The sequence below is a fragment of the Mus caroli genome, unplaced genomic scaffold (assembly GCF_978045245.1).
Source record: "Mus caroli unplaced genomic scaffold, Mus_caroli_1 scaffold_15, whole genome shotgun sequence".
Taxonomy (NCBI): Eukaryota; Metazoa; Chordata; class Mammalia; order Rodentia; family Muridae; genus Mus; species Mus caroli.
In genome coordinates this window covers 97075267-97095393 of record NW_028227270.1, presented here as the reverse complement: position 1 = coordinate 97095393, position 20127 = coordinate 97075267, and the positions used below count along the sequence as shown (strand labels likewise).

At 43.8% G+C, this 20127-nt stretch overlaps 1 protein-coding gene across 10 annotated transcripts in view; it reads right to left on the bottom strand.

Annotated features, from left to right (window-relative positions):
* The window catches only part of Carmil1 (capping protein regulator and myosin 1 linker 1), a 270478-nt gene that overhangs the window by 42101 nt on the left and 208250 nt on the right, over positions 1-20127 (bottom strand). For all 10 annotated transcript variants that reach the window (XM_085831210.1, XM_085831212.1, XM_085831218.1 and 7 more), the window contains exons 25-29: positions 16303-16431; positions 13713-13844; positions 9130-9305; positions 6531-6618; positions 3798-3947 (exon numbers count right to left, since the gene is read on the bottom strand). In XM_085831210.1, coding sequence (XP_085687336.1) covers positions 3798-3947; positions 6531-6618; positions 9130-9305; positions 13713-13844; positions 16303-16431 — 675 coding nt within the window. The remainder of the gene's footprint in view (positions 1-3797; positions 3948-6530; positions 6619-9129; positions 9306-13712; positions 13845-16302; positions 16432-20127) is intronic.

The window sequence follows — 20127 nt, the reverse complement described above, 5'->3', positions numbered from 1 at the left end:
TGCCTCCTAGGTAAGGAAGGCTGAAACCTAGCAGGTAAGGTACATGACAAGCTCGAATACGCACACGTATGCACAGCTGAAACAGATACTTGATGGAATCCCACACTATGTTCATACTTCTTTAAAAAAATGCTTTTCAAGATAGGTCTCAGTCGCTACTATGTAGCACAGGCTACAACTCAAATTCACAGTAACTCTTCCACAAGTCACTATAGCCAGCCTGTTTACACCTCATGGTCCACACCATGTGTGGGGCACTGGGGACTGCACTTGAACTTTGCACATGATAGGTACACACACTACCACTCAATGGCACCCCCAGCCTGCTTCTGAGTTTTCTTTTAAAGACTGGGTCTCATTAAGTTGTCTCAGCCTTGAACTTACTCTGTCTTCCGGGTGGGCCTTGATCCTCCTGACTCAGCCATGTTCACACCTTTCTCTGCTTGATCATAAATTCTTCTCATAGACCTTATAGTGCAAAGGAAATGCATGGCCCCCAGAAAGAAAGCCTTTCTCTGTGACCTCATGTTAGTGGTACACTCCCACCTTCCAATGTCTAAGCAAATCCAGGAGTTGAAGTTACTTTTGTGTCAGCTCCTGGATCTACCCAAATTAGCACTCTGATGGTGCCCTTCAGTGTGGCAAGCCTGGTGGGAAGTCTCATTTACCCACTGTGAGAAGCCATGAATATCTGGTACACAAGAAATATTTCAAGGATAAAGAAATGGGTCTAGCCTTTACTTTGGAACCAGAGTTTGACAATTCATCACTATGTAAGACTTGACCAGCAAACAGTACTTCTGCCTCTTTACCCGTTTCATTGTTTATTCTGAAACAAGGACTTATGTAGCCCAGGCTAGCCTAGAATCACCAAACCTACCTTTCACCGTCTAAACGTTGGGATTACAGGCATGTGCTACTATATTGCAATCCTGGGTTTACCGAGGGCCAACAGCCATCTCTCCAGTCTCTCCTTCACCCATGACCCAGGTAAGAGGTCTCCATCAAGGATCTCCCATCTTCCTCTCGTTTGATAGGCATGCCCTTTCACTGTACACCAAGTTTATTCTTAGAATCTACAGACTATCCTTTCCCAAATTCAAATATTGTTGAATTCAGGACCAAGACAAAAATCTTTTCTTCACTAGGTATAGTGGGTACTCAGTGATAACCCAAGCATTAAGAAACTAGAGTCAGAGGATCAAGAGTTCCAGGCTAGTCTGGACTACAAGACAGCCAGTCTCAAAACACACAGTAAAAACCGTGTTTCTATTGTGAGCTAAAATTAAAGCCCTCCCCTTTTGCCAGAGTGTTTTCATAGAAACCAGTCTTAGACCTGTGGCTGGGGCTGGGGTGGGGGTGGAGTCATAGCTACACAATATCACAGTTCACTTTCCAAAGTGTTATCCAGAATAAAACTGCAAAGAGGAATTTAACAATCATGATGTGGACCAACTTCTGTGCAAGTTAACATTAGTGCAGCTGATTATTAATGAGACACACTGACCACAGCCTGTGGTGTTCAGCCTTGTGAACAAACCATTTAACTAATAACTGCTGGAGTTGAAGACATAGGAGGCTCAGTCATCTTCAAAGCAGAGAGACCTGAGTTCAAATTCCAGAACCCATTTAAAAAGCCAAGCATAGTGATGTATAGCTGTAATCTCAGTAGAGACAGAGACAGGAACCAGCAAGCACCAAGCCCCACTGGGAGACATTGTTCTAAAATACACGGTAGACAGTTCTGGATCCTTGAGTTTGACCTCTGGCCTCTATTTGCACACACACCTACAGAGATGTGTGTTCCCACATGTGCACAAGCACACATGAGGAGAAAGAGAAAAAGTGCTGACAAAAAGCTCACATGATGACTTATGCCTGCAGCAATGAGATCATGGGGACAGGAGGGACATTAAGTTCAAGGTCATCACCATGCTCACAAAAGTTGAAGGTCCAGCCTGGGCCTGAAGTTCTAGCCTGAACTTCCACACACATGAACTGCTGGTATCAGAAAATGAGGCAATTACTTTAAACTAGTTTAAAAAAAAATAGTGTCCTGACCAAGTCAAGTATATTTCCACTAAATTTCAGACTGCATTCAAAAGCTTAAAATGATATATTGAATTATGTGGCTGGAAAGTACTGAGGGAAATAATTGCTGCTTTATTGTTGGAGAGGGAATTTGAAAGCGGTGTTCTAGTTAATTCAAGCCCGCTCCAATTCTTCTCCAAGCAAATCACGGCAGGAGATGAACGGCTCTTCAGCAGGAGTGTCTCTTTTGATTTTCAACCGGGTCTGACACTCATTAAAATAACCGAGAGAATGGGAGACAATTAGTGAGCTAAGCCCAAGCCTGAGCCACAGACACTGGCTTCTCACCTCCACCCCAAGCTTCTGCCAGTTTTTAAAGGTATTATATTGGAAGTGGTGACAAATTAGGGATAATTAATCAGTAACGCAAGAACTGCACCCTTCAAACCCTGAACACCCATAAGAAGCCCATGGGAAAAGCTGCAGATGGTATGGATAGCAAATACGTTATTTACAGATTTATTCGTGTGTGTGTGTGTGTGTGTCACCATGCTTGGACATACTTGTAAATAACCAAGGAGGTCAGAAAAAGGTGTCAGATTCCTTAGAGCTAGAATTACGTGGTTATGAGCTGGGTGCTGATTTTATTCCTCTATAAGAGCAGCAAGCAATCCCAATCACTAAGCCATTCTTCTGACACTGCTTGTTGTTTTTATTGTTTTTTTGTTTTGTTTTGTTGTTTTTGAGACAGGGGTTCTCTGTATAACATCCCTGGCTGTACTGAAACTCGATCCGTACCCCAGGCTGGCCTCAACCTCATGGAGATCCACCTGCCTTCCAGGGTGCTGGGATTCAAGGTGTGCTCTGCCACATCTGAGGAGCATCAGGGCAGGCTGTGGTGAGCACACTTGTCCTCCCAGTGCTTGGGAAGCTGAGTCGGGAGGATTCGGAATTCCAAGTCATCCTCCATAGAAAGGAGCCTGAGTGAGTGACACCCCGACTCCAAAACAAAACAAAACAAAACAAGACCACCACCACCACCACCACCGCCACCACCACCACCAAACAACAACGAGCGCTCTTTGCTTGAACATTACAGTGGTCCACATCTGTAATTCCAAGCATGAGGCATGAAGATTACATGACTTCAAGCCCAGCTTAAGTGATATATTTAGTCTTAGGTAAACCTAGGCTATAGAGAAGGACTTGACCTCAAAACAAAGCAAACACCAACCACCACCACCAAAAACAAAAAAACCAAACCCTTATGAATTCAGGTTGTTTTTTAAAGTTTTCAGTCATTCTCTTCTTTTTGCCAGAACCTAAATTTTATAGTTGTTGACCAAGTACTGGATTTTTTTTCCAAATAGATCAATGGTACACGTTATGTTCTGTGATCTGAGAAATAACCCCTCAATCCAAATTAATATAATGTCTATGCCTAACTTAGAGCCCTGACCCTTCCCTAGTATAACTGCCTGTGTGAAATTGAAGTCAACATGAAATTAGAAATCTAGGGGCCATCCAACCTTGAAAAGGCTATTCCTCACTTGAGTCATCTTGAATGTTTCCATCCAGGAGGTACATGCCTCCTCTCAACTACACATCAGCACAACACGTGTGTTTTTGGAAACAAGAAGCTGCTTCCTGCTTGTGGTCCCTGATGGCTCTTTCCAGGTCTGAGGAACGTCTGTTTTCAAACAATGAGACTTTAAAACCAACCGCACAGCACTTTGCGGGTGGGCTGGACACCCGCAGGGGCTTACCATACAAGTGTCTAGGTCTTCCAGCCTCTCCACCTCTGTGAGATCCTCTACCGTGAGGATGGCCCGTTTCACCGGCTTCTCCTCCACCAGCTCCACCTCTAGGTCCTCTCGCTGGGGAAGGTTCTTGTTTAGCCTGCTGAAATGGTTGGCCTAGCGTCAAGCACAGGGGGAAAAGAGTTGATTAGTGAATTCCTGAAGATGTTCTCCACAAGCTGGCACTGTAGAGTACCTTGCAAGTCTCAAGGAAAATTTGTTATTAAGTAATTAATTTAGCATTTAAAAAATAGGTCTTATCCTATTTTCTATATCTAATCCTACCTGATGGAGACCCTCCCTCTGCTTTGGCCTCCTCTCCTGGTATATAAGAAACCTCATAAGTGCTGTTATCAGGACTGGCAAAACGGCTTTGGCAGTAAAGCATCTGCTATGCAGACAGAGCTGGTGAGTCAACCCACACTTACCACTGCCCACTTTCCACATGCTGGCAAGAGAACAGACTCCAAGGAGCTCTCTGACCTCCCTACGTATGCACGCCAGCACACTGATACACCCAATAAAAAGTATATTTTGGAAAATGTTATTTAAAATTAATAAATGAAAATACTACTTCATTGAGAATAAAATAAGTGGCTTTCCTTTTATTTATCTTATTTAATAGCAATTTTATTTTGTATTTAGTTGCTTAACAATATCTAATGTTTAAAAATGATTCCAACTTTCACTATTTTTTTAAATACTAAAAGGAAATAAAACTTAATAAATTACCTTCCATTGTTTTCATATATGGGATACCATATTTGATGAGTCATTAATCCCACTTTTATGTTTTAGTAAATATAGAAACACGAACAGTATAGACTGGAATGACAGGGTTTTTTTAGACACCGGAAGGGATGAAGCAGCAGCTGACAGAGTCCACACAGCCCCAGGACCTCCTTAAACTCCAGTGTGAGGAAACTAACTGAGACAAGCTTCTTTCCTCAAGTAGCACTGTTCTTATACACTACTAAATTTTCATAACCCAGACCAGCAGAACTGATGCTAAAATGAAGCTCAAGGCAACAGGCCAGGAAGGTGCGGATTGATGTTCATTGTCAGGACCATCCAGGAATCACACCTGGCCTGGCTGTGCCTGAGCAGGGAAGGCTTGCCCTGCAGATGGGTGTCTCCCTCCCACAGGCTGAAGGGAAAGGGGAGTATCCATTTCTCCTTGCTTCCTGTTGGTGGCTGCAATGTGACCCACTGTCTCAGCTCCTGCTGTCATGTTAAGCATAGCAGGGTAGATTGCTCTCTCCAATCACAAGACAAAATAAACCTATACATACTTAAGTTGTCCTTGTCAACTATTTTGTTACAGTAATGAGGAAGAAAATAACAAAGTACATTAATACCAACCCTTTTCAAGCATAAAAATAAGGGAAACAATACTTTTAGTATATTCTTTTTTTTTTTTTTTTTTGGTTTTTCGAGACAGGGTTTCTCTGTGTAGCCCTGGCTGTCCTGGAACTCACTCTGTAGACCAGGCTGTCCTCGAACTCAGAAATCCTCCTCCCTCTGCCTCCCAAGTGCTGGGATTAAAGGCGTGCACCACCACGCCCGGCGTATATTCTTGATAAAAGGCAAAAAGGTGAACATTTCAAACTTCCCATGATGGCTTCCCAGGGGGAGTCTGGCCATTGCATCATCTAGTATTGGCAGCATCCTGGACTCATGGGACATCAGTAAAGTGTTTCTAAAAATAGCATGTTCCAGGCCAGCCAGGGCTATATAGTGAGATTATGACTTTAAACAAGTTTTTAAAGACTTTGGTGACCCTAAACAATGAAGTTCCTTCTGGCTGCCAGGAGATGAGAGTATTTCTTTAACCTGATGAGCCAGAAATGTGTTTTCTATACAGAGCTAATCTGGTACAGGTTGCATGTTGATAACAGACAATAGAGAAGGACTTAGAAAACAATAAACATGTACTTAAATAAATATTGTGGTCCTGTGGAATTGTTCTGGAAACTTCTTAGTAGCCCCCTTCTGGTTTCTTAACTAATGAATATTCAGACTGGTAATATGTTACTGGGCCAGCAGGGTCCCTAGGCAACATTTGCAGTACTGTTGCTATAGATAAAATTGTCTTTTGGATTTTAAAGGATAGTCTTAGCTGGGCATTGCAGCACACACATCCTGGAGGGGGAGGCAGGAGAATGAGTAGTTCAGGATCATCCCTGGCTATGTCTAGAATTGAGGCTAGTGTGGGCTATCTGTCTGTCTGTCTATCTATCTATAGCTAACATAAACATAAGAGATTATCTATTCTGAGGAAGGAGTAGTGGGTAACATGTGTAATAACAGAACGGCTGAGAATAACAGGCGGCTGAGGCAGGAGGATTGCCTCAAGGTCAGTCCAAGCTAAAAATAATACCAGTCTCAAAACCCCAAACTCATTCTGAAATAATCCTATCAAAGCAATATTATGAGCATACGTACAGTATATAACTAAAAATGTTTGTTTTAGACACAAACCTTTGACCTTCATTAAAACTGGACAAGATTTCTAGAAATGCCCACTTCTAACCCTGGTCATTCAATTCTAATGCATCCCAGGATGCCTAGAAGCAGTAGAAGAGGGAGGAGGAATGATAGGTTCTCCACCTATCTTGCTGCGGGAAGACAGAAAAGAAACCACACCCCTTCCCCACCCAAAAGAGAAAGTTTCATTCCTCACTCTGCTCTGGTACTCACCAGCTTCCGATGGCTGCTGGAGAGAGAATCCAGGATCTCATCCACGATCCGGTCAGACAAGAACGAGGCCACTGTCAGCTTCACCTCACTACAACAGCAAAGGGCAGGGAAGCCTTTTAACTTGTATTGGGGGTTTAGTAAGAATGGGGATGGGGTTGGAGGAGGGGGCACCTCTGAGGCTGTGCCAATCGGCCAACTGGGATTCCATTCCTATCTTTGAAAATGGAATGGAAAGACTATGAGGATAGGACTACGGATTCCCCCAAAGTAACTCTTAAACACAGTAAAACACACAAGGATCAGGCGCCCATTGTCAATGTCAACCTTGAATTTGCAGCTTGAAAGATTTAGCAGCAGAAATGGAAAACACCTGGACAAAGAGACACTCAATAGGAACCACATGGACCATGCGGCACATTGTATTCACTAACAGACATGAGCTGGCCTGCACTGCAGAGAATTCAGAAAGTCTCGTCTGGGCTATTAAGCCTCAGTTATCCCTTCAACGTGCACACACGGCACATAAAATGTTCACCCATGGAACCGTGACTCTCTTTCTGCCTTGACTCACTACTGCACTTGGCAACGTTAAAAACACACTGTAACAGAGGTTATTAAAAATTTTAGTTTGATGCCTCTTAATCTGAGCCCAGTTGATTCCCCAGCAACATAGGAGGCTTAGCGGATTTAAGTGACAGGCTCAGTCACCAGACTCCTTCCAGATGGCTCCTGTGCTGGTTAACATTCCAGCAATTCACAGGGCTCCACAGTCCACAAGCTTTGGGGCTAAATCAACCAATTTAAAGTGCAGGCCTTCACGTGTCCAAGATCTCCAGGAAAATGTTAGGAAGCCAGTCACGTGTATCTCACTCTAGAACTGTCTTTGGAGCTTAGCCTGCTTTTGAAGTCAATAATTTTTTTTTTTTTTTTAAGTTTTCAGAACAGGCAAATGAGCTGTTAAAACAAAATTGCTTAACCCTAAAAGCCAAGGTTGAATGTGTATTTGTGCAATGGGAAGATCCGTGTAAGCCAAGTGTGACAGTTGGTACTGAGACTTCCCTACTCAGGATGGCTACTGCTAGGGGTGCAGAAGGAGGGGACTAACACTGATGCTTGTGTAAATCTGCCAAGTCCATTCTGTTTTCTCAAAACAAGGTCTCACTAATACTTGACTTGTCTGATATTTAATTATCTAATACTTTAAGCTGGGGGTGATGGCTCACAATCAGAATCCCTAGACTCAGCAGGCTGAGGCAGGAGGATTGACATGAGTCTAAGGTTGGCCTGAACTATAGACAGACCCTGCCTAAAAAGGAAGAGGAGGAGTAGGAAGAGGAGGAGGAGGAGGAGGAAGAGGAGGAAGAAGAGGAGGGAGGGAGGATGGAGGAGGGAGGAGGAGGAAGAGGAGGAGGAAGAAGAGGAGGAAGAAGAGGAGAATGACATTTAATTAAACACATCAGAGGTATCCAGGTGAGATTCATTCTGGTTTCATACCAAAAAACATGGACCAGTGTCCTACCTGGGCTTCCAGAGGACACTGGAATTTGATGGTAAAAGCATTTCCTGATTCTCATTTACCATGCCTGAGATTATGTCTCTTTCTAACCCTCTAGGCTCAGTACTTCACACTTATCTTTCTCCTTCTCTCTGGAGATGGGGAGGGGTGGTTTATGGGCTCCAAGGTGTAGTGCCAAAGTGAAAACTTTAAAAAGCCACTATTGTTTGATGTCTCTGATGTCTTCTAGCATGTTGTTGCTCATCTGAATTTATTTTTAATCAATATTCACAAATAGGTAAAAGGGGAATCTTAAAATGTTTTGGAACTTGGTGTTCGGCCATCTCAATCCCCAAATAAGAAGGGTAATGAGAGAGGCATAAGAGAGAGGGGAACTGAGTATATAATGGAGCACTGACAATGTCAGGTCTGGGAAAATCCAAGCAAGTTTGTAATTACATCTTCTGAACACTGAGATCTTGGCATACTCCTCAAGACATTCCAAAAAGATATCTAAAGCCTGCAAAGCCTGGAATAAAAATATGGCAATAGAATGGGAACTCACTCTAGAGGTCTGAGGCAGGAGGACTGCTGTAAGCTTCAGGCTAGTCTGGGCTACAGTTTCCGTATAGCCTAGGTTATAGATTGAAGACTCTTTATCAAAACAAGCAAACCAAACCAAACCAAACAAAAATAACCCAGACACCAAAAACAACAAAACATGGACAATAACAACAAAACTGTCAGGGAGGTAGGGGGAGGAGGGAGAGGGAGGAGGAGACATGCTCAGACTTTAAGCCAGTGACTTAGAAAGTAGCCAGAGTCAAGAACTGGGAATTACACTCATGTCCTCCTCATATATAACACCCTTCGAAGCTTTAGGCTCTATGCTCTTCAGTAATCTAGATATAACATGGCAAGACTCTTACCTATGTATATAACCTGTGTATTAATGCATAGCTATGTTTACATACATTCTCCTCTGTCTGCTAGCCATGGATCAACACACTCCTTGCTGATAGAGCCACCAACACTATCCTGCCAGGAAACCTGGTCTGTGCCTCACATACTGCAGCTCCTTAGCTTAGTACCATGATGACATACCTGATTTTGTTAAGAATGTCAATTCCGGACTGTTCCAACAGGACATTTTTAACAAAGGTGCGTGGGATGGAAATCTTTTCGGTGCTGGCATGGATCAGGTCCTGTCGGATGTGGGCTTTTTTCATGACGTTGGGGCAGAGGGTCTCAGCTGCGTCCACCATGGATTCTAGCAAATCCTACAATGGAGCAGAGGATGTAAGGACACAGCCGTCAGGAAATGCAGAGGTCAACACCAAACCCTCAGAGGGCAGGACCATCCTGGAGTGCAACCAAGGCCTCTAGAATGCCCCTAGGAGATCTGTAATGTCTGGGTGACTGGTGAACTGAAGGAATCTCTTTAGAGCAGCAGTTTGGCAGGACCTGTCCTGTGCATCATTCGGTCATCTGACATACTCTGCATGGCAGCCGAACTTGACACAAGGCCAGGAGTGAGAAGAATAAAACACGCTAGGGACAACCTTTTACACAGCGACTTGTTGTAGCAGACGGAGCTCCCATGTCCCAGAAAGTGTGCTTAACAGACATATAAACTGGAGAATTAGAGATCTCTAAAAGATGTATGTCATTTCCCAAATCACACAAACCTCTAAATTATAATGAACGATTCAGTAGTTCTACCAAAATGCAACAGACAGTAGAAAAACACCAAAGCACCAGAAATGACTGCCAATTTTTACTCAACTAAAAGAAAAGCTTTCATATGAGGTAAGAGCTGTTATAAAAGAACAGCAACAAGCCACATGAATGATAACAGATGCAAACATTTACAGAGAACCCTATAAACAACCTTAACAGCAACAGCCAACACAACACATGTGTACGCAGCCCTGCGGCATCTGAGAAATGACACTGCGGATCCCACCTTCCAGCATCCCTGAAGACGGACAGGAAAGATGCCTGGGCGAATTTCTGTCACAGGTGAGGAATGTGTGTGCTGAGGAATGTCCAAGATGGCTGCTGGGACTCCACTGCAGAAAAGGCATCTGTGTTTCAGTCAGAGCCCAGTTTGAAACCAAGTGGACAACACTGGACAAAATTATCCACTTGTAAGCCTAACACGGAACAACAGGTCAAGGTGGCACTTGACACTCTACAGCATAATCTCATCCAGGATGCTATTCAGTACACACGCGACTCTGCAATCGGGCTGACTCTGATATGCCTACTTTATAAACAAGGACAGTGGGCTCAGAGGAGGGAAGTGACTTGTTCAGGGGTACTCAGCACTTCCTGGGATGGGGGAAGGTAAGGCTAGGGGTCTCCTGCAGATTTCTTCTATTTCCTCTTCACTGTTTTCTTCTGACACCCCAGTCTGTACAAACCTTTGTTTCAGGACATCGGTGACAGCAGCAGCAGCAACATCAACCTCAAAAACCCTAAATATAGAATAAGAACTCAAAAGATCCCTCTGACAAAATTAAGATCAAGCTCACTTGAAATCCTCCTAAACCCATCTGGCCTCGAATCCTAAGTGAATTTGAAATTTACCAGTGAATTTTTTTCACCATTTAGCCTGAGGGAAAGAAAAGAAAAATTTCCAGTCCAAAACAAACATGTTAAAAAGTAAGGCCAGAAAGAGAAAAAAAAAATAAGTCCTTACATTAAAACATCAAAAAACAAACAAACAAACAAACAACAAGAAAACAACCAAAAAACCAAAAAGCCAAAAAGCCAAAACCACTGCCACCACCACCAACAAAACCAAAACCCACCCACATCTATTCTCTATAACTGTCCCAGCAGTAACTTTAGGGGCCAAAAGGGAAGGGCAGGAGGCAAGCTGTCTTTCTGATGCTTGACATAAGCCAGTACAGACCTTCACTTTGTCCTAGGCATGGTGAAGAGGCTTTCTGAGCTAATAATTTTGAAAAATAGCCCAAAGATCTATTTGCATTAAAGAATCCACCTGCTTTAGCTCTTGCTGCCATGACTCTAGAAATCCTGACAAATAGGAACAGGGCTCCTTCAACAATGAAAATTTGCTTTTGGTAGTGAAATAAGGAGTGATCCTTCCAGCTTAGGTAATTCTAGAAATTGCACTTTATTACACAATTTTTAGGAAATCAATCTATTATAAGGTTACCAAACGTAGGAAAATGTGAATTCCACCCCCCCCCAAAAAAACCAGCCAACGCCATTTTCTAGGTCAGTAGAAGACAGAAGAGAGGAAGTAAAGGGCCTTTGACACAGTGAGTGTAGAGAGGTACAAGCTTCGGTTAGAAGCAACACTGGATTATGGTTCTCTGAATGAGGACTTGCTCTGATTCATGACAGCCGCTTTCAGAGGCAAAGGAACCTGAGTCTCACAAGGTCCAGGAGTGTCATGTGGGCATGCTGTGGGAGATGGTGGCCTTGGGGCTAGAGAGAGGAGCAAAGGTGATTCTGGAACAGTGACAAGCAGAGCACATTGGTGACATTCAGTAAGGGCTCAGAAAACTCCCCGGCAAATGTAAGACAAGCCTACCCACAGAACACGATCATCTATCTCATCTCAAGCAATTCAATGCAAATGTCTTTTACTTTGGATATTTACACCCTACTTCCTCCCAAGAAAATTGAGCCAAAATCAATTTCAACCACTCCAGGCAGTTAGGGGGAACCAGGGCAACCCTCATCTCAGACACAATGAAAACTGGCAATGTTGGAAGCTGTTTGACAAGAGATGACCTGTGGCCGTGTTTCTTGCCAATTTAAATGACAGCCATCCTTACAGTCATTAGAAATTCTTAGAGTAAATGCTCTAAAGGGGGTGTGTGGGGAAGGAAGCAGATGGAAATGGGAAATTTTCAATAGAAAATACAGGCAGGGCTGGGTATGTAGCTCACTAATCTAACGCTTACACAGCAAGCATAAAGCCCTGTGGCCAAGCTCCAGCACTATAAATAAATAAACACTCAAGCTCTATTCTGGTATTAAGGAAATAAAAACATACAGTAAGTTGTTTTTTTCTTAGCCCATTATGTTAAAAAAAATGTTAGAGGTATGATGCTGTACTCAGTACTGCGAAGAATATGATGGATAAGCAGTTTCCTACACTGCTTGACATGTTTGCAAATCTATACAAAAGCATCAAGGGCTTCACCCAGCAATGGGTCAGTAACACAAATCTGTCCTAAAAAAAGTTCATCCAAAATTAGAACAGGTCACTGTGGTACATCTATGCGGCAGAATGCATTTCTTAATGTAGCCATTAGAGCAGATGCTTTCTCACTACGAGAACTGCACTTGCGAAGCTTGGGCACCTCGGCAGCATGAGATATGATCTCTGGATTTTGGGAATCCTTTATAAGTTTACGATTGGTTTGGCATAAGCATTTCTCAGTTTTCATATTCTACTGTCAGAAATAAGTAACAAAGTTTGTTTTTTTTTGTTTTTGTTTTTCGAGACAGGGTTTCTCTGTAGCCCTGGCTGTCCTGGCACTCACTTTGTAGACCAGGCTGGCCTCGAACTCAGAAATCCGCCTGCCTCTGCCTCCGGAGTGCTGGGACTAAAGGCGTGCGCCACCACGCCCGGCTTCAAAGTTTGTTTTTTATTCATAGAAGAGTACACTTTATTCTTCATGAAGGATCCAAGTGCTATTTCCTAACCTGTGGTCTAGCAGACACTGAAGCAGCCCACTGTTCTTTTCTACCCTGCTGTCTTTGTTCAATATATATTCCAATAGCCACAGACAAGTGAAATTCACACACACACATGAGTGTGCCCATAAGAGCTGCACAGTGAGCTAGAGTAATGCACAGAGAGATAGGTAATGCCCAAGAAGCCATAGCATTTTCTGCCTTATTAGCTTAATTTTCACGGAGTAATTAGTATATTGTAAAAGTGCCACTCGTTTGTGCCTCAGCTCCTCCACTTGCTGCAGAAGTTACACTCTCAGAAGAAAACAGATTAAATACTTACAGAAACTCAAGGCAGCCTTGGGAGGCAAAAGTCCTTCTGAATGTGAAACGTCTCTGGGACAGCTGGTTTTTGAAATCACTCTTAGAAAAAGCTGCTCTTAGGTTACCCACACCCTCCAAAAACTTAGGAACCATTTAAACCCCCTTCCAGTGAGTAAGCCAACAGCAGACCTCTGCTTATTTGGGGCCCTACAGCTCCACTCTAAATAAGTCTATTCATTCTTCCCCAGCCACATCAAGGATGTTTGGCTATGCACCTATTGTCATGCTCCATGTACGTAGCTTGGCAGTGTTTACACACAGTTTGCACTATGTTTTCCACTCTCCAAACCAAATGCAATAAAGATATTTTCCCCAAAGCACTTTGTTTTTGTACTTTCTGTGTGAAAATCATCACCCCGCCCCCTCCCACCCCCTACTCCCCCCCCCCCCGCCCCCGCCATTAGTAGCAACCAATCATATTAAGTTCATTTAAAGACATGCCACCAAAAGTGAAACTTACTATGCTTGCATAGTAAGCATTACTATGTAAGCATTCTAACTAGAGTAGACCTCCTATTGACTTCCAGCCTATGTGTCTGACCAGTTAGTGTGCATCTTATAAACACAGGCACTACAGTAGGAATGCCATCAAACAGTTACATCATCATAAGTTCATTCTCAAGATAACAAGATCCACAGACCTTCAGTTGTTCATCCACAACTCTTGTGACTTCTCCAGCCATCGACTCCAGGGTCTCCTGAATGGGACTGGATGACAGCCCACCGGCTCCTGCCCAGGATGCACCGCCCACATGATATAAATTGGGCAACAACTGGAAGAAAGGTAAAAAATGACCTCGCAACTGAAAAAAAAATTTCAATAAGCATCAAGACCACTGTGGAGTTAAAGAGAGGTAAAAAAATATATTAGAGATTGACCATCCATTCTCAGCCAAAGGTGAGGATGGTAAACTGAGGCCCATGCTCTTCACAGGCATCTGGTCATGCTCAGTGAAACCCAGCAATTCTAGCATGATCACCACAGAAACATTGGCAGATGGCACAGCCATTACTCTCAGCAGCTCTCAGGTCACAGAGTCTGTCAGTGTCCTTTGTATAGCCCTGTCTTTGTCTACAATGTGAGGATTGAGGTGTTTTTACCACACTTTGGTCACTGAAGATGCAGGTAATTTGCCCCTTCTCTTCAGATACCAGTTGGTTGTCCCATAATTCCACACAATTCTGACATGCTGCCCAGACTGATGAATGGAATAAGAAAGGACTTAGACCTATAAGAAAGGGCTGTGCTGCTCAACTGCCAGTCACATATCCTAGGTCATCACTGGTTCTTTAAGAAAGCTGATTATAAAAGTCAAGGGGGTCCCCACCCAGCCCCCAAGTTTAGTGACCTGTGAGAATGCTACACTCATCTCAGCAAAGCACCTTCCTCACCACTGCTGGGTTCCAACCCAGACGGTGAAATGGACAAAGTACCTTGGCAGGCACAGGGATGAGAGTGCCACCTGGGCTCGAGGAAAAGAGTTCTGCAGGGGCTTGGTGGTTCCAGTTCCCTACCATTGCCAGGAACGTTACCGTCCCAGCCCCTTGATGGCACCAAGCAAAGCTATTTGAACCCCTATTTCAAGAATCCCCAGAAGCTGCATTAGATAATCCAAGGATATATTATCATTGCCTCACAGGACCATTTGACTAATCTGTAAGGTCCTTGACACAAATTCAGCAACTGTGATCCTGGGGCCAGCAAGATAGCTCAGTGGGTATTCATCACCAAGCTTAACAAACTGAGTTTGATCCCTGAGACATACATGTGGAAAGAGAAAACAGACTCTCACAAGTTGCCATTTCTCTCTCTCTCTCTCTCTCTCTCTCTCTCTCTCTCTCACACACACACACACACACACACACACACACACACAAATAAATAAATAAATAAATATAAATAAATGCAAATTCAACAACAACAGTGAATCAATAGAAAAAGCTACTTATGTGAGCCTAACAGCAGAAGAAAGAGCCCAGCTTCTGACTCACAATTAGTCTAGTTTTTATTAAGTCATTCTTTGGGGAGTAACTGGATGGACCTAGAATATATTCTGAGTGAGGTAACCCAGACTCAAAAGGACATGCATGGTATGTACTCACTGATAAGTGGATATTATCTGAAAAGTACAGAATGCCTAGGCTACAACCCACAGACTGTAACTTTAGCAAGCAGGAAGGCTTAAGTGAGGATGCTTCAATCTCATTTAGAAGGGGAAACAAAATAATCATGGAACACAGCTGGAGGGAGGCCCTGAGTGGGAGAGGAGAGGGGGAAGGGAAAGGGGGTCAGGAACGGGTATGAGAGCTCAGGAGAGAAGCCCCGAGAGCCAGGAGAATGAATTGAAATATTCAGCTGCTGGGGGAACCTCTAGAAGTCCACGGGATATGAGAAGCTCCCAAGACTCAATGTGGATGACTTTAGCTGAAATGCCCAACAGTGGGGAAATGGAACCTGAAGAGACCACCTCTATTAGTTAGACAGGGTCCCCACTGAAGGGATGTAGACATCAACCAACCTTCAAAGTTTTTTACCCCAAATTATTCCTGTCTAAAAGAAATGAAGGGACAGAAATGGAGCAGAGACTGAAAGAATGGCTGACCAGTGACTGGCCCAGCTTGGGATCCATCCTATGGGCAGGCACCAATCCCTGACACTATTACTGATGCCATGTTGTGCTTACAGACAGGAGCCTAGCATAGCTGTCCTCTGAGAAGTTCTACCAGCAGCTGACTGAGATATGCAGATACTCATAACCAAGCATTGGACTGAAGTTGGGGACTCCTATGGAAGAGTTAGGGGAAGAACTGAAGGAGCTGAAGGGAGGGTGACCCCATTGGAAGACCAACAGTGTCAACTAACCTGGACCCCTGGGAGCTCCCAGAGACTAAGCCACCAATTAAAGAGCATACATGGTCTGGTTCAAGGCCCCTGGCACATATGTAGCAGAGGACTGCCTCGTCTGGCCTCAGTGGAACAAGATGCACCTAATTCTGTTGAAACTTGAGGCCCCATGGAGTGGGCATGCCCAGGAAGGGAGGGAGCACCCTCTCAATGGCAAAAGGGAGGGGATATGGGGGAAGAACTCTAGGAGGGGGTCTGTAGCGCAACATTTGAGATATAAATAAATAAAATAATGAATAATGATTAAAAAAGAGAAAGAAATCAGCCCAGGTACAAACAGGACAACCATACTAGCAGCATCTTATGACTTCTGAAAAGAAACTCACCGTTTTAGAGTTCTTAGCATCTCGCATGAGCCGTTCCGCCACCTTTAAATCCTCCTGAACAGCATCACCCCCACAGGCTCGTAAGGAGTTGAGGTGATCCTGAACCTTCACACATATCCGGTCAATCATCTGTGGAAACCAGAGGAGAATCCGAGTTAGTACAAAAAGGAAGACACAGAATGGGCCATGAAAATCCAAGAAGATGAAACGTGTAAGGTTGAAAATGTCTCGCAGGCATTCTCCAGAAGGGTGCTTAGCCAATTATTAAATTAATCTAAGTATACATGAAAGAAGCCAATGGCACATTTAACTCCAGGAAAAGAGGTGAGACATTTTGGCAAAAGATATAAGGCATCATTTTTTCTTTCTTAGAAGAATACTCTGCAGTGAATCCTCTTAATGATCCAAATCTTGTAGCTCCCAGCAATGTTCTGCTAGACAGTGACTCTCATTGACTTGTCACTGAGTGCCCTGTGTGTGTCAGACACAAGGAGAAGAAGTGCTGAAAAATTAAAAAAAAAAAGCCTCACACATTGCCAGGACTAGTGACATGACAATAGAATGCTGACACCTGCCAGTGGGTCTCTATTGTATAAAAGCCAAAACAGCCTCTGGAAATTGGCAGTTCAAAAATTCTATTACATAAAGTGCTTCTCTTTATAAGTTAAAAACCACTAAAGCATAGAAGCAGGTTGGGGGCCAGGGGCAGTATGCTAGAGATGTAGCTCAGTTGGAAGAACACTTGCCCAGCATCTGTGAAGCCCTGGGTTAGATTTCCAGTACCATATAAACTGGGCATAGTGGAACACATCAGATATCCACCATGTGGGGTGGTTGAGATGTGGGGATCTGGAGGTTCAAGTTCATCTTTGCTATAGAGCAAGTTGGAGAGCAGATTAGGCTACATGAGACATTGCTTTGGTCAATAAAGGAGGGGTGTGTCTTGTTATATTAGCACAAGTAGTGATGAAGGTAATTTCCCTAGTGTCTAACCCAGCCGCTTGGCCTCACAAGTACTTGAATTGTTTTCAGTGGGTCAAAGATTGAACTGTAGAACCCAAAGGAACTGCTGGGCATTGCATACACAATGCCTGTAGCAGAAGGCTAGAATATCTTTATTTAAATCTGCCGTGGTGCAGACCTGCTCTGGAGTGCCCCACTTACGTCCCTGGTCTCCCAGGAGTGGGTGGCTGCATTAGCTCCTGTGGTAATGGATGCTATGTACCATGGGAATCTCTTGACCAGGGTCTCACTCCTGGTCCTCACATCCTCTGGAACCACAAGCTGAAATAACCTCTACTTCCTACAGTTAGCCAGCAGCCACGGTGATCCACACGACCCTTCCCAGGCACTCTCAGCACAGCTAACACTGCCTATTGTATGGCCTTAGAAATATAGTGTCTAGCTAAGTAGTTGGAAGATGGACAATTTAAAATCACCCTCAGCTGCAAAGCCACGTTCAAAGTCAGCCTGGACTATGTTAGACTTGTCTCACTGGCATAAAAGAAATACTTGCTGTGTTCGTGAGATGGCTTAGCAGACAGAGGCATATGCAGCCCAGCCTGAGATTTGATCCCTGAAACCCACATGACAAAGGAGACAACTGATACCTGCAAGGAGCTGCCCTCTGATCTCTGTACATGGATGTATGCCACACAGGCATGCCTACCTTTTGCTCCACATACAAATAAATAAATGTAAAGAAAATCAAAGTATGCACACTTCAGAGACCTCATAAGAAGTGTCCTGGTCCATCTGATAAGTCATTGAATCCACAGAGTTTAATTGTTCTCTCACTTTACTTTTTTAAGCTAAATTACTCTGTTCTTTCTGTTTTGAATAATTCAAAATTGTGTCTAGGAAGCTAAAGTCTCTTTCTTTCTCCTACAAATTAAAAAACAACAGAACCCTCACCAAAAGAGGGGGGAACATGGAAGAAATTGCTTTGCATAACTGATGCACTGGGTTCAGTCCCATCCAGAACTATAAAACGAAACATAACTGTATGCAGTTTTCAAGCCCTGTAATTCTAGTACCCGAGAGGCAGGGAAAGGAAGATCAGCACAAGTTTGAGGTCAGCCTAGGCTACACGGTAATTTCTAGGACAGCTAGGGCAATAGTGACTGCCCCTAGGAGAGGTGGTAGAGTGTGTTTTCAGAACAGCACAGAAGGCTTACATTCTGACCTTAGAGCTGGGCTGCAGCTGCCTCTCTCAGCCTTCCTTTTATACAGTTAGGCTCCCGTTTCTTATCTGGTATTGTAAAGACAATCACTCAAAGCGTCTACTACACTGACAAGGGGCTACTGAGTGTATGTGTTGATGCATATAACAGCTCTTCTGCTGTAAAACTCACAGACTTCTTGTAAATGGTCTATCTTGAGCTCCACATAGGCAAAGGTGTGTAATCAGTTTATTTCACCTCCACTCACTACCTCCAGTCTATGCTTACAGCAGGAATCGAATGCTTTCTGCATTCCCCCAATGCTCCACAGAGAGCTGACTCTGTGTTTCTAAAAAACCTTCATGATGAGCATAAATCCTTACTCTTCAAACTGGCATATTGATTGAAACAAAAATGGTCATCAATAATTCACATCTTACTAAGAGAGTGATTTTCTAATTTGAGAAGATAAACCACATACACATCTGATGTTACAAAGGGCCAAACTGGGTGGCCTGTGCAAACAACCCCATAAAGCCGGTCCTCTGCACTAATGCTACTGACCGAAGAGCCCCCTAAAGTGTGTCACCAGCTTCCACAGAGGAGAGAGGGTTTGAATGAACTCCACAAAAATAGTCTCCACAGGAAACAGTTTTAAAGTCAAAAGGAAAATAAAATTTTAGTTCTTCAAATAAGACAAACTCTTATATCATTAGGGCTCTTCCAAGCATTTGTTAGAATTTAACAAAACCAAATGTGGCACACTTGGTGCCTAGGAGATATGAAAGGCAAGCTGTTTACTGACGATGACATAGAACAAAGTGCAAAATGGGGGGGGGGGGGATCTAGGTGTTTCACTGTCATTTCGTAAGTCGTGCCACTAAAGCATGTAACTGAAAACAGTTACAGGAGGTGGAACAGAGAGACCACTCTAGTTATCCCCTGACAAACCTCATGGCAGATGAATGTGGTCCTTTCAGTGAAGCCTGTGTGCTTCATTTGACACCCACACACTCCAACTGTTCACTTTTCTTTTTCAAACTAACTCCTAATGGAATCTAGAACCATCTGGGGGGTCTGGCCTCTGAGATGGCTTGTGGGGGATTATTTTGATGACACTGACAGAGCCTGTTCACTATGGGTGGCACTGCATGGGACCCTACACTGCACAATCAGACAAGGGAATTGGGGAGGAGCAGCATGCACCTACCACCCTCAGCTTCCTCACTGTGGTTGCCCCGTGTCCTGCAGCTGCAAAGCTCCAGCTGCTTTAACTTCTTCCCTCGGCCACTGGAGCTCTCCTGGGCAACCTTCACGTCACCACAGAGAGAATGGATCTGAAACGTGAGATGCAATAAGCCCTTTCTCCCTTAAGTTGCTTGTCTGGGTATTCTATCATAGCAACAAGAAAGAGACTAAGACTGCCAGAGTTTGAGCACCTCCCATTGCTATGGGACTGTGCGCTCTGTTACTGCTGGACACGACCTTTCATTATCTAATGTCCTAATGTCTTCCTAAACTCTTGCTATACATGCAACCTCTCCCCCTTGAGAGCCTTAAGAGTACCAAGAGAACATAGTGCTCAGAGCTGATCCAGGACTTGTTTTTCCTCCCTCATCTTCTCTTGGTTTCAACACTTCCAGGCATCACATTAATGATAAGC